This window comes from Maniola hyperantus, chromosome 25 (assembly GCF_902806685.2).
Source record: "Maniola hyperantus chromosome 25, iAphHyp1.2, whole genome shotgun sequence".
Classification (NCBI taxonomy): domain Eukaryota; kingdom Metazoa; phylum Arthropoda; class Insecta; order Lepidoptera; family Nymphalidae; genus Maniola; species Maniola hyperantus.
Genome location: NC_048560.1, coordinates 1,852,741 through 1,866,405, shown reverse-complemented (window position 1 = coordinate 1,866,405; position 13,665 = coordinate 1,852,741). Strand labels below are relative to the sequence as shown.

At 37.1% G+C, this 13,665-nt stretch overlaps 1 protein-coding gene across 1 annotated transcript; it reads right to left on the bottom strand.

The window, feature by feature from the left end:
- Nucleotides 1-258: 258 nt before the first annotated feature.
- Nucleotides 259-1,326, bottom strand: LOC138404107 (uncharacterized PPE family protein PPE16-like). Its single transcript, XM_069507333.1, has 2 exons — nt 888-1,326; nt 259-290 (listed from the first exon to the last, which is right to left on the bottom strand). The coding sequence occupies exons 1-2, from the start codon at nt 1,324-1,326 to the stop codon at nt 259-261; spliced, it is 471 nt and encodes a 156-aa protein (XP_069363434.1).
- Nucleotides 1,327-13,665: the final 12,339 nt, after the last annotated feature.

Here is a 13,665-nt window from a genome sequence, read left to right as displayed (position 1 = left end):
GCGAGCATAATTTAGTTAATAAAATTAATTTATGTACAGAAATTGTCCAGTTACAGTTAATTATAGAAAATAACGTCTTTACAAGAATTAAAGTGACAATTTCCGGCAGAAATTCTGCAATTTAGTAACGAAATGCAAATCCTGCGTGCTGGAACTGCTGGGACGCGGACGGAATGAACGGACGAATTATGTAACGATGCTGCAATTTGAATGAAATGAATGAATTACTTCTTCGCTTTATTGTACTGGAAGTTCATTTCAACTTTTCTGTTTTATAGTTTCTGTGTCAGCTGAAAAAGAACTTAGAGAAAGGGTCGAGAAAAATCGTACTAATATTATCACTACCCATATTATCAGTACCCATATTATCACTACCCATATTATCACTACCCATATTATCACTACCCATATTATCACTACCCATACTATCACTACCCATATTATCACTACCCATATTATCACTACCCATATTATCACTACGCATATTATCACTACCCATATTTTTTTCTTTTTTTTCTTTTCTTTTAAATTAAGAATATTAGCCATGTTAAATGACAAATATTCCCCTTTCCTCTCCAATTAAGCGTCAGGCTTGTGCTAGGAGCAGCTACGACAATAGTGCAACGGGCGCGGTTTGAACCGTCGACCTTTCGGTTTTCAGTCCACTCCTATACCGGTTGAGCTATTGAGGATAATATTATCACTACCCATATTATCACTTCTAATATTATCACTACCCATATTATCACTTCTAATATTATCACTACCCATATTATCACTACCCATATTATCACTACCCATAGTATCACTACTCATATTATCACTACCCATATTATCACTACCCATATTATCACTACCCATATTATCACTACCCATATTATCACTACCCATATTATCACTTCTCATATTATCACTACCCATATTATCACTACCCATAGTATCACTTCTCATATTATCACTACCCATATTATCACTACCCATAGTATCACTACTCATATTATCACTACCCATATTATCACTACCCATATTATCACTACCCATATTATCACTACCCATATTATCACTACCCATAGTATCACTTCTCATATTATCACTACCCATATTATCACTACCCATAGTATCACTACTCATATTATCACTACCCATATTATCACTTCTCATATTATCACTACCCATATTATCACTACCCATAGTATCACTTCTCATATTATCACTACCCATATTATCACTACCCATAATATCACTACTCATATTATCACTACCCATATTATCACTACCCATATTATCACTACCCATATTATCACTACCCATATTATCACCACCCATATTATATTTGTTGGTTGGCTTGTTGGTCTGTCTTTCAATCACGTCACAACGGAGCAATGGATCGACGTGACTTTTTGCATGGGTATAGTGAAAAACTAAAAAACTGGAAAAGTAAAAAACCTAAGAAGTTATAATAGCAGACTAAATTTCTTTAATATGGAATCCTTAGAAACTCGTAGAACAAAACTCGATCTCATATTTTTATTTAAGATTTTCAACAACAAAATAGATTGTTCTTCTCTTTCAAATAGCTTTAAATTAAGGGTTCCTTCGAAATATCCTAGAAAACCTTTAAATTCTTCTTTATCTTTTCCTCGACGCTCAACAGTTATGGGTGCTAACTCGCCAATCCCTAGAATAAGTCAACTTTATAATAAGCTCAATGTGCTAGACATACACGCGGACTCACTGGTTAAATTCCGGAATTCAGTTCATATGGCATTAAGTGAATTGCCATAGTAATTTACTTGATGCCATGTGAACTGCTTACCTACATTTGTTTATTAGTTTATTATTTATTTATATTATTTATATTATTATTATTTTTTAATTAAGTAACTTTTTTTTTAGTAGTAAAATTACCTGACACATTCGCATGCGGTGATTACTTTTAATTAGCTCGTCATATTATCTTAAAACTTTTGTATTGTTAAATTTGTATTTGATGTATATGATTAGCTGTTAGTGATCCAAATAAATAAAAAAAAAAAAAAAAAAAAAAAAAAAACCTGGGGAGTGACATAAGCTACCTTTCATCCCGGAAAATCAAGTTCCTACGGGATTTTTAAAAATCTTAATCCACGCGGACAAAGTCGCAGGCATCAGCTAGTAATTAATAAACTAGGCGAGTGAAGTCACGGGAAAAAGGTATTTTAAAAATTGGATGGACAAGACATGATTTCCTGTCGGTAAAGATTTCGAAAATAAATCTTTGAAGCTAATAATTTACAGTACGCGGGAGAAAGTAATGAACATCGACCTTTAGAAGGAGATAGCAGATTTGTAGAGCATTGTCTCTGTCGTTGAGGCTGACAAAACGTCTTATAGGTATGAGTGCCAGAGATAACGCCATACAAACCCGAAATGTCATTCTAAAGTTCGATGTATATTACTTTCTGACGCGTACTGTAAACACGCAATATTCAATGTCAAGCTTTTATTCCTTGTGTTATCATTGATTTGAACAAAGTAGGTAGGTAGATAAGTACGCTTGATTCTATCTGACATTATATTTTTGTGTTTAATCAGCTCTTTGTGCAATCAGCCTTTGTTGTGTCCACGCAATCAACCGCAGCCGGAGACGAGCGGTATACTTATATGCGTACTGTACGTTGATAATAATATGTCATTCAGTCATTTGCTGTTATGATATTATTAACTAAGTACATAGAAAAAAACAACTGCTTTGTCCGTAAATCATTAATAAGCTATTACTTAAATTTCCTTTATTTTTCAAACTATGCTCAACTCATAAACACTTTTCCAAATCAGTAGAACTTTTTAAGCTTCAAATTGTACGCAACAAAGGAAAATCTCAAAAAAACACCACGCATAAGCTATAGCCCTTAGTGCCTATAAAATAGAGCCTATAATAAAGTAGCTTGATCTAAACAATTGATCAAAACTTTCAAGCCAAATTAAACTTTATCTCATTGAAGTTTTGATGCAAATTCGAATGTGTTTACACTATGTTGTTGATGTACGTTGTTATTTAAATATAAGCTTTAATACGTGAATTATAAGGTGTAAATTCCAATAAATAATAGGTAGTCTAAGCCAGGGTTGGCGATAAAGCTAGGGATACTGTGGTCGGACGAACAATAGTGTATTGTTCGAGAATAGGGTTCCCACTAAACGGGTTTTTATGAAAATGCGTAAAATGTACTTGGTGGTATTAAATTGGATTTCCTTCAGGACTTTAGGGCTTCAGGAATGTATGAATGCATTCATGAATTCTTGAATGCTATTAACAAGGCGACCCTAGTACGTTGTTTTACTATTGCAATTCCCTAGAAACAGTAGCTATTTTTGACTAAATGCAAAAAGTGTTTGTTTCACCAAAAAATTATTTCATGTAGGCACAAAGAATTCAACCTTACGAGTAGGTATGCATATACAAGATTTTGCATAAAAACGAAATCGTAAAATGTTGGAGGGGGGCAATCCACCACCACCCATGGCCCCATGAGATCGCACTTCGCAGTCAAGCTTGTCAAATAAAAAAATAAAAAAGTATCGTAGTATTAACTGCATCGGAAAAATAATAATATGTAACTAATAATAATTATACTAGTATCTGTAATAGTACATAAATCCGCATAATATCATAACCCACAAGCACGCACTCACGCATACTTTCTCACGTATTCTCTCTCTACCACACACAAACACACACCCACACACACACAGACACACATACACTCACACATACACACACACATACATATGTTGTCAATCACTTACTAGGTATTTTTACTAGTTAATTGACTTTTATATTTTCATATTATTATCAAACGTACCTACTGTTATAAATTTATAATTAATATCTATTTAAGTAATCTGTAAAAAAATTGTAATCCTATTTGGCCTCTATCCTATCAGTCTGTTATTATGTAAAATTATATTGTTTATATCGCTGTTGATTGCAAAAAACGAATAAAATAAAAATAAATAAATAAAATGATATGATTTTTAGCTTTCAGGGGTAGGCATCAGTTAAAAGACAATCCAGTTTTTCCTTTTTTTATAAGGGACAATTTTTATTTTTTGTCATAGTTGTCAACCCTAGAACAACCCCGAATGAACGGACTCACTTATTCGCGATACTTTTGTTGCTGTTTTTGTATCTACCGTTAATCGCTTGACGTCTTTATATCCCCTTCTATCCTACAAACAATTATCGCTTTTATTTCCAACTGAAATAAGTATCAAATTCCTTTGAAAAAGTGACACCTGAAGGCTTTATGTTGTTAAGTACACTTCAAGGAATTATACACTTTATTTCAGTTTAATAATAAGGTTTAAAATTGTATGTCTAAATTTTTAGGGTTGAAAATTTTGATTAAGTGAAAACTGGAGTGGTGCGTAACAATGTTTTTTTGTGAATTAAGCGACGAATAATTTTTGTTTGGAATTTTCGTGAAAGTTAACGAGGGTACCGTCCGTTCTTTTGGAAAATTTGAACTATGTGAACAATAATACGTATTTTGTAAAAATTAAGTTAGTAGAGAAGGGTTAATCAGATAAGAAGAAGGGCTATAATCATAAGCGGTGATAGTCTAGTGGTTAAGACGTCCGCCTTCTTTTCGGGAGGTTGGGGGTTCGATTCCGGGCACGCACCACTAACTTTTCGAAGTTACGTGCGTTTTCAAAACAATTGAATAAAGGACAAACATCGTGAGGAAACCTGCATGCCTGAAAGTTCTGCATGTTCTCAAAGGTGTATAAGTATGAAGTCGGCCATTCCGCATTGGGCCAGCGTGGCAGACTATGACCTAAACCCTTCTCACTCTGAGAGGAGACCCGGCTCAGTAGTGGACCGCTAATGGGTTGATGAACTGTTAAGGAACGCGCCTTACTTATTTTTTTCTTATAGGGTTAGATTTTAGATGTGAGTGAATGTGATTGTAGTAAATAATTTGTAGATAGAGTTCGATCATCATCATCATCAGCCGACAGACGTCCACTGCCACGTGTCTTGCTGGGACTTCAACAGGTCACGATATTACGCCGCCACCATCCAGCGCGTAGCGGCTGCCTCTAGGAATAATGATCAAGATCAATAAGCACTGATATTTCCCAGGTTGGTAAACGGAAAGTGAATTTTCGCACTTATGGTTGCAATGGCGAAACTGAGAAGCGATTGTAAGCAGCAGTCGATGGAAGCGGGCTAACTTGGAAGGGCTATAGCCTATAGTATAATAATGCATTCAGGATGCTGATGGGGCTGCCCAGATTCTGCAGCGCGTCAGGGATGTTCGCCGAGGCGCATGTAGACTGTTTTTATACTACTATGCGAAAGCGGTGCACATCCCTGTTGCGTAGAGTCCGGTCCAGCCCCAACGGCCTCCTGAAGGTATTTTCTGACAGGATCGACTGCCAGTACTTGAATCACTGTTGTATGATTCACGTGCTGGCAAATCGATCCTGTCCTAATTTAAATAGTTATAGATTTTTTACTAACAAATAGGTTTAAGTTTCGTGTAATTACTAACACCAATATGATCCTTGTTGGTCGAAATAAAAACATTTTATTTTATTTTATTTATTTATTTTATAGCAGTTTCATTAAACCCATAGGTACTCCTTTTTTTCAAAGCATTTTCAAATATGGTTTTCATTAGATTTTTCACAATATCCTCTCTGTAAAATGGTCCAAGTCTATTGCTCAGTGTGCGTTGACCCTAATGCGTAACGTATTCTATACAGTGGGCATGTCACGTAAGCAATAACGTCGCATAAATCACGCTGTCATGCGCGGCTGTAGGCTTAGAGTCGACGCCTACCCACGGAGTAGAGTGGAGTCGAGTGTTTTTGATAACAACTTCAATTCAATTTTATTTTATGGCGCGCGGCATAACAACTTAAACTTAGGTTAAGTGCTTTGACGTAAAAATTGGTACATATACTCGTAACAAAAAAATAAAAAGGTTTGTAAATATTTTAATAAACTTTTACTAAGATGGCAATCGGGGTATGAGGCGGGGGACACCCCCACACCCACACGTCATCCGCTCTTGCCAGCACTGGGTTAGCGCGGGGAGTGTGCGGGTGTGCGGGGTGTCCCCCCCTGATATCTATCTCGTCCTGTCGCATGTAGCCTCGATAGATAAGATAAGATAAGATAAGATAAGTTTATTAATTGCAAAATTGTATGTACATAGGGTCTTAAAAATATAAAAGTCCAATTACAATTTGCCATCAATGGCGCGCAATTTTACAATAGTGTCAGTTACACATTTAGTTACTATTAACATAGGTACTAAAAAATAAAAAATAAAATTAAAATATGAGGTCAGAGAAAACCTAAAATAGTCTTATTTAAGTGCATGTTAATATTAACTTAATAATAAATTAAGTAATTTATTATTAAGTTAAATTAATTACTTAATCAAATCTCGATAGCTCAACGGTTAAAGGAGCGGACTGAAATCCAAAAGGTCGCCGGTTCAAACCCCACCTGTTGTCTGTATTGTCGTACCTACTCCTAAGTCCTAGCACAAACTTTACGTTTAGTTGGAGGGAAAAGGGGAATATTAGTCACCATTATAAACTTGGCTAATAATCTTGTTTTTTTAGGTTTCCCGGGATTGAACTCCGGACCCACTGTAAAAGAATTCTGAATAGGTAGATGCTTGAAGCTAATGAAAAAGTCAATCCAAAATAGAAAGTTCAACATTTATCTAACCTTTAACAGTATTTCAGAGAAAATCCTTTTCAAAAATAATTTCCAAGTAAACTTTAGCGAACGTAATTTTAGTCAAATTTACTTTAGGTTTAGCTCGAATTGAAAAGTCTGCTTCTTAGTTACGACGTAGATAAGTATTATGTAATTTGCTATGCTCATTTTACAGACTAGTTTTAGCATTTCTGTTTCACAAAATATTAAAAGACTTATGCTCGCGACTTCATCCGCGTGGACTACACAAAATTCAAACCCCTATTTTACGCCCTTAGGGGTTGAATTTTCAAAAATCCTTTCTTAGCGGATGTCTATGTCATAATACTCGTAGACTAGCTGCATGCCAAATTTCAGCCCGATCCGTCCAGTAGTTTGAGCTGTGTGTTGATAGATCAGTCAGTCAGTCAGTCAGTCAATCAATCCCTTTTATATATTAAGATTAGGTATTAAGTCACGACGAAATGAATTTTTTTTTCGTGCATTTGCTAATAGGGTGGTAAGTAGCCAAGGCCGAAGCCTCCCATCAGGCCACACCAAAGAAAATTTAGAAATTATAACATTTCAAATTTCTCCGGCCGGGAATCGAACCCGGGACCTCTCACTAATAAGACCACAGCGCTCACTACTGCGCCAGGCAGGTCGTAATAATCAAGTTGCTTCAAGAACACGTCGTCAAAAACATCCCCGACGCGCAACGATCGTGACGTCATAAATATAATATGAACAAATACATAAACATACAAATAATAAAACATAACAAACTACCTCGCATCCTCCCGAGTTTTACCATAACAGTTACTCTTTACGATCTCGTAGGATAACTTTCGATATCGAAATACATATTTCCATATTTTTATTTTTACGCTAACAATCAATAATTGCAAGTTTTGCTTATCCATTTTCCAAATTATCTAAGACTAGCTTATGCTCGCGACTTCGTCCGCGTGGACTACATAAATTTCAAACCCCTATTTCACCCCCTTAGGGGTTAAATTTTCAAAAATCCTTTCTTAGCGGACGCCTATGTCATAATAGCTATCTGCATGCCAAATTTCAGCCCGATCCGTAAAGTAGTTTGGGCTGTGTATTTTTGCAATAAAAAAATTATGAATTATGTATTATGAATTATGTGCGTTGATAGATCAGTCAGTCAGTCAGTCAGTCAGTCAGTCAGTCAGTCAGTCAGTCAGTCAGTCAGTCAGTCATCTTTTCCTTTTATATATTTAGAAAAAAGGTGACTGATGGTGATCTATCAACGCACATCTCAAACTACTGGACGGATCGGGTTGTAATTTGGCATGCAGATAGCTGTTATGACGCAGACATCCGCTAAGAAAGGATTTTTAAAATTCAACCCCTAAGGGGATAAAATAGGGGTTCGAAATTTGAGTAGTCCACGCGGACGAAGTCGCGGGGATACGCTAGTTTGAATATAGAATGTACATATAATCTACATTCTACATGACTGCGTATTTACATAAATAGAAATATAAAAAAATCATTATCATTTCGTGAACAAAACTTCTACGCAGTCAGAGTGCCTATTACAGCAAAATCTGGTCTAAAATAAGGGTGAAGTTCCGTAGTTTATTTAGTTATTCATAAAAATGTGTCATGTATCGGGCGTTATACACAGGCTGGCAGGTGAGAGGCACGTTTTAGATTAAGCCACGCGCGTGTTGTGACACCATGAAGTTTTAATATCATGGATTATTCTAAGGTAAAATCTAGGTTCATACTTCATTTGCTTGGAGAATGCTGGTGTGCTAAAATGAAATGTTTTTTTTTGGAAATTCAAACTTCCATATTAATAATATTATAAATACGAAAGTACATATTATGTCTGTCTGTCTATCTGTCTGTCTGCTAGCTTTTCACGGCCCAACAGTTTACCTGATTTTGATGAAATTTGGCACAGAGTCGGTTTTTTTTTTTTTGGAAAATCCATACTTCCATACTAATATTATAAATGCGAAAGTGTGTCTGTCTGTCTATCTGTCTGTCTGCTAGCTTTTATGGCCTAACATTTTAACAGATTTTGATGAAATTTGGCACAGAGTAGCTTATATCCCGGGGACGGACATAGGCTACTTTTAATCCCGGAAAATCAAAGAGTTTACTTGTACTTGAATAATAAAATAAAAAAATTAAGGTGACTCGATAATGAATATTCATAAAAATTATTTAAAAAAACTTTTTGTATCAAATTCAAATTCAAATTATTTATTTATAAAATCAGTACCCTTATTATAAATGTGAAAGTATGTGTTTGTTTGTTGGTTTGTCCTTCAATCACGTCGCAACGGTGCAACGGATTGACGTGATTTTTGCATGGCTATAAATGAAGACCTGGAGAATGATATAGGTTACTTTTTATCCTGGAAAATCAAAGAGTTCCCAAGGGGTTTTTAAAAGCCTAATTCCACGCGGACGAAGTCGCGGGTATCGGCTAGTAGGTAATAAAATACTCTTTTTGATAGTCGGTTGTCGTATTTGTATAAGATATAGTACCTAGTGATAATTATTACGCGAACTTAAAACTAAAGCTACGAGGGGTCCAAGGGTGTAATTTTATGTAGTAGTATCATGGACCCCCTACTGGCCGGTAGGCGGCAGGTAAACAGTAATCTATAATGTGACGAGACGCGCCTACGTGTCCTATACAGTACCCGTAGTACAAGATTTAACGTCTCACCAAACCAAACCAAATTCGAGAGTCGAAATACTTCCGCGTTACAGTAAAATGGACCTAAACAGCCTTGAATTGAAGTCAAATATTCAATGTCACTGATTTTAATTTCGCAATGTTTCCGCTTGGAGCGCTGGCTGTAGAAGTGTAGACAAACTTGAGCTTTAAAACAAGGCACTTAAGATCCAGTTTACTGTAACGCGGAAGTATATCGAATTTGGTTTGGTTTGGTGAGACGTAAAATCTTGTACTACGGGTACAGAGCACGGCGTCGCCAACAACGGAAACCCAGTCCTGAAATACCGACTTATTTACTACTCAATATAACCCGAGACCTGATAAGAAATTGAGCCTCAATAGCTCAATATAGGAGTGGACTGAAAACCGAAAGGTCGACGGCTCAAATCCCGCCCGTTGCACTATTGTCGTACCTACTCCTAGCACAAGCCTGACGCTTAATTGGAGAGGAAAGGGGAATATTAGTCATTTAATATGGCTAATATTCTTTTTAATAAAATAAAAAAAAATAAAAAAAATCTGAGGAGGTGTTTGTTTATTCTGAAAGTTTACATGGTGGTTTCTAGGTATATTTATCGTAATAAGTACTAGCTTTTCCCCGCGAATTTCTAAAGGGGTGAAATAGGGATTTAAAATTTGAAAGAAAAGAAAGAAAACTAGTTTATTCATCTTGTGCCTAAGGTACAAGCAAACTTAAAATTAATGGCTAATATGGTAGAAGTTAGTAATAAAAAATTACTTAAAATGAGTTCTTGCACTCACTTGGCACAGAATGAAAATGGCCCCAGCTCAGCATTAATGCTGCAGGTTTTACTGAAATAAACCCTGAGCCAATTTTGTGTAGTCAACGCGGACGAAGTCGCAGGCATAAGCTAGTACTTAAATAATAATAGGGAAATAATGCATACTGTGCATACGGATGATTAAATTCGGATTACCGTCCGTACATCACGGCTATTTGTACGCTTATTAAAATCTGTGCGCATCGAAAATTGGACGGATTCCGGATTCATTGTGAATTGATTGCAATAACCGGTAATGTGATTCTGTTATGAAATCAGTTGTTTCTTTATTAAAAGTATCGTAATGTATGATCCTACTAGCTGAAATTAGAATCAGTACCCATTTTATTATAGTGAAAGTGAAATCGGAGGTCGGGGTTCGAACCCGGGCACGCAACTCTAACTTTTTCGGAGTTATGTGCGTTTTTAAGTAATTAAAATATCACTTGCTTTAACCTGTGGCCCTATCGCGGTTGTTTGACAGCTACAATGTCACGATCGCAATCATCTCTGATTGGTTAATGCTCGCTCACTATTGGCCACAATGCATTGTTGCAACAAGAATCGCACAAATTCAGCCAATCAGAACAATTGAGATTGTAATAATGATTGATGCAGGTTTTAGACAATCGCCCTACTGGAAACCTGCATGCCTTAGAGCTGAGCCTCTATAATGTTCTAAAAGGTATGTGAAGTCTGCCAATCCGCACTTGGACAGCGTGGTAGACTATGGCCAAAACCCTTCTCACTCTGAGAGGAGACCCGTGCTCTGTAGTGAGCCGGCGATGGGTTGATCACGATGATGACTCTAACACTAAGGTGTTTCAGGATGTTTGAGTATTCCATTACCTCACACTCGAACCAAGCCGTGGCGGGGGTACCTAATGTATACAAAGGCGGCCTTATAATATGCCCGTAGCGCTTAAACCCAGCAGGGTGCCTGTGCCTCTATGAAGTGCTATAATCAGAACCAATACCAATGAAAGCCTGTACATATTAGTTATTCGCGTCACATTATCAAAGCAGAATTTACAGTCGCCCGGGGAGCGAATAGCAAATTATATTTTACAATGAAAGCTAAATTTACTGCTGATTGCAATTCCGATTAGATAACCATGCAATTGTATTTACTCGATTACGAAAGGGTTATCAATTTTAGCAGCTTATCTAGTACTACTCTAGTAGAACTAGAGTAACCGACATAGCTCAACGGGTTGCGAAGCTGAAGTGGCAATGGGCAGGGCACATACTTCGTACAACCGATAGACGTTGGGGTCCCAAGGTGCTGGAATAGCGACCTCGCACTGGAAGACGCAGAGTTGGAAGACCCCCCCACCTGGTGGACGGACGACATCAGACGAGTCGCAGGGACCGTGGCGTGTGGAAGTCCCTACACGAGACCTATGTCCAGCAGTGGACATCTATCGGTTGATGATGATGATGATGATGATGAACCAATTTAACTAAGATTTTTCACCAAAACGATCCACTCCTAAATTAACAAAATCAAAGTTTCTCTTCCCTCACATCGAGCTGTTTACTCTTAAAAGATAGAAGAAGCTTTATTTTACTTTCTAATCATGGAAGTGAGGGTTGTACTTTAACTAGTTAACATCCGAAATAGATAGAACTAAGCTTGCGTGGTGTAATTAGTTTATTAGGATCACCATGATCAATGTAAGTTACCGGACATTTTGAGATACATAAAAATACTAGCTTATGCTCGCGACTTCGTCTACGTGGACTACGCAAATTTTGAACCCTTGTTTTACCCCTTTAGGGGTTGAATTTTCAAAAATCCTTTCTTAGCGGACGTGTACGTCATAATAGCTATCTGCATCTCAAATTTCATCACGATCCCTCCAGTAGTTTGAGCTGTGCGTTGATAGATCAGTCAGTCACCTTTTCCTTTTACATATTTAGACTAGCTTATGCTCGCGACTTCATCAGCGTGGACTACACAATTTTCAAACCCCTATTTCACCCCCTTAGGGGTTGAATTTTCAAAAATCCTTTCTTAGCGGATGCCTATGCCATAATAGCTACCTGCATGCCAAATTTTAGTCCGATCCGTCCAGTAGTTTGAGCTGTGCGTTGATAGATCAGTCAGTCAGTCAGTCACCTTTTCCTTTTTTATATTTAGAAAAGAAGAAGATGTACATGTGAAGTCTAGCTATACCAAAAGTAACTCTGTGTAAACCCCATGTTCCAGAAGACTCCATGGGGACGCGACCTGCAAATGCAAATTAACATTCCCCATTTTATATATTTAGAAGATAATGCGTAAAAATAAGTTCCACGCACCATTCTCATGTGTCATGTCAAAAGTATTATTTTAGTCCTTATGTTAAAAGTGGACCGTACTTTTGACATGACAGTTGACGTATAGAGTTAAAATGGCGCGTGAGAACTCATTATATTTTTATGTATCTCAAAATGTCCGGTAACTGAGATTTCAGTCAAGGTCTAAAAAAAAAGAAAAAAGACCCGTGTTCAGTGGTGAGCCGGCGATGGGTTGATGATGATGATGATGATTTTGAGATGTCTTGACAGGATCTTAGATCGAAGGTAGCGTAGCAGTTAATTTCCATAGTTAACTTCATACATTTTGTACAGTTGTTGTTGACACATGCGGGAAAGCTTCTGACGTAGCATGCATGCTAGTTTAATAAAAATGTCTGGTCAGCCTACAGAGGGTCCTCGAAATCAGGAAAATTAGCATAGGCCCAGAGTTCGGGAATTTACCCAAATCCAATACACGCGAAAATAAATAAAAACTTTGCGCAACTTTTCACCCTTTGTTATGGCTAGGCCATGACCTTGTCGCTTAAGCGGAATGTATATCGCGGTAAAACAAGGGTGTTGCTTGATAAAGTAATGGTTAGGACGTCGGTCTTCCAGTCAGGGTGTCCGGGTTCGATCCCGGGCGCGCACCTCTAACTTTTCGGAGTTATGTGCGTTTTAAGCAATTAAATATCAATTGCTAAATAACGGTAAAGGAAATGTCGCGAAGAAATCCGCCTAACTGGATACCTGCCTAGATTTCTCCATAATGTTCTAAAAGGTATGTGAATTCCGCTATTCCGCACTTGGCCAGCGCGGCGGACTATGGCCAAACCATTTCAATCTGAGAAAAGACCGGGTTGGTCGGGTTGATGAGTTTAACAAGCTGAGGACAAAAGTCCGTTTATTTTTTGTCGCCTGTAGCGATTTACCTGTCGCTTATGCAATAAAGTAGTGGCCCTACTCTGGCCCTGTTTACCTATGTTACCTATATAACGAGTGTGCTAGCTATTCTAATCAGATTTCTCCTGGTTCGCAGAATTTTCAGACAGAACTTAAGTAAATAAATAAATAATCTTTTACTCAGTAATAATCTAGTACTTTTTGTTTGATTGATCCTAAACAAGGAAGTACCTATCTGCGTATCAATCATCATCATCATCGTC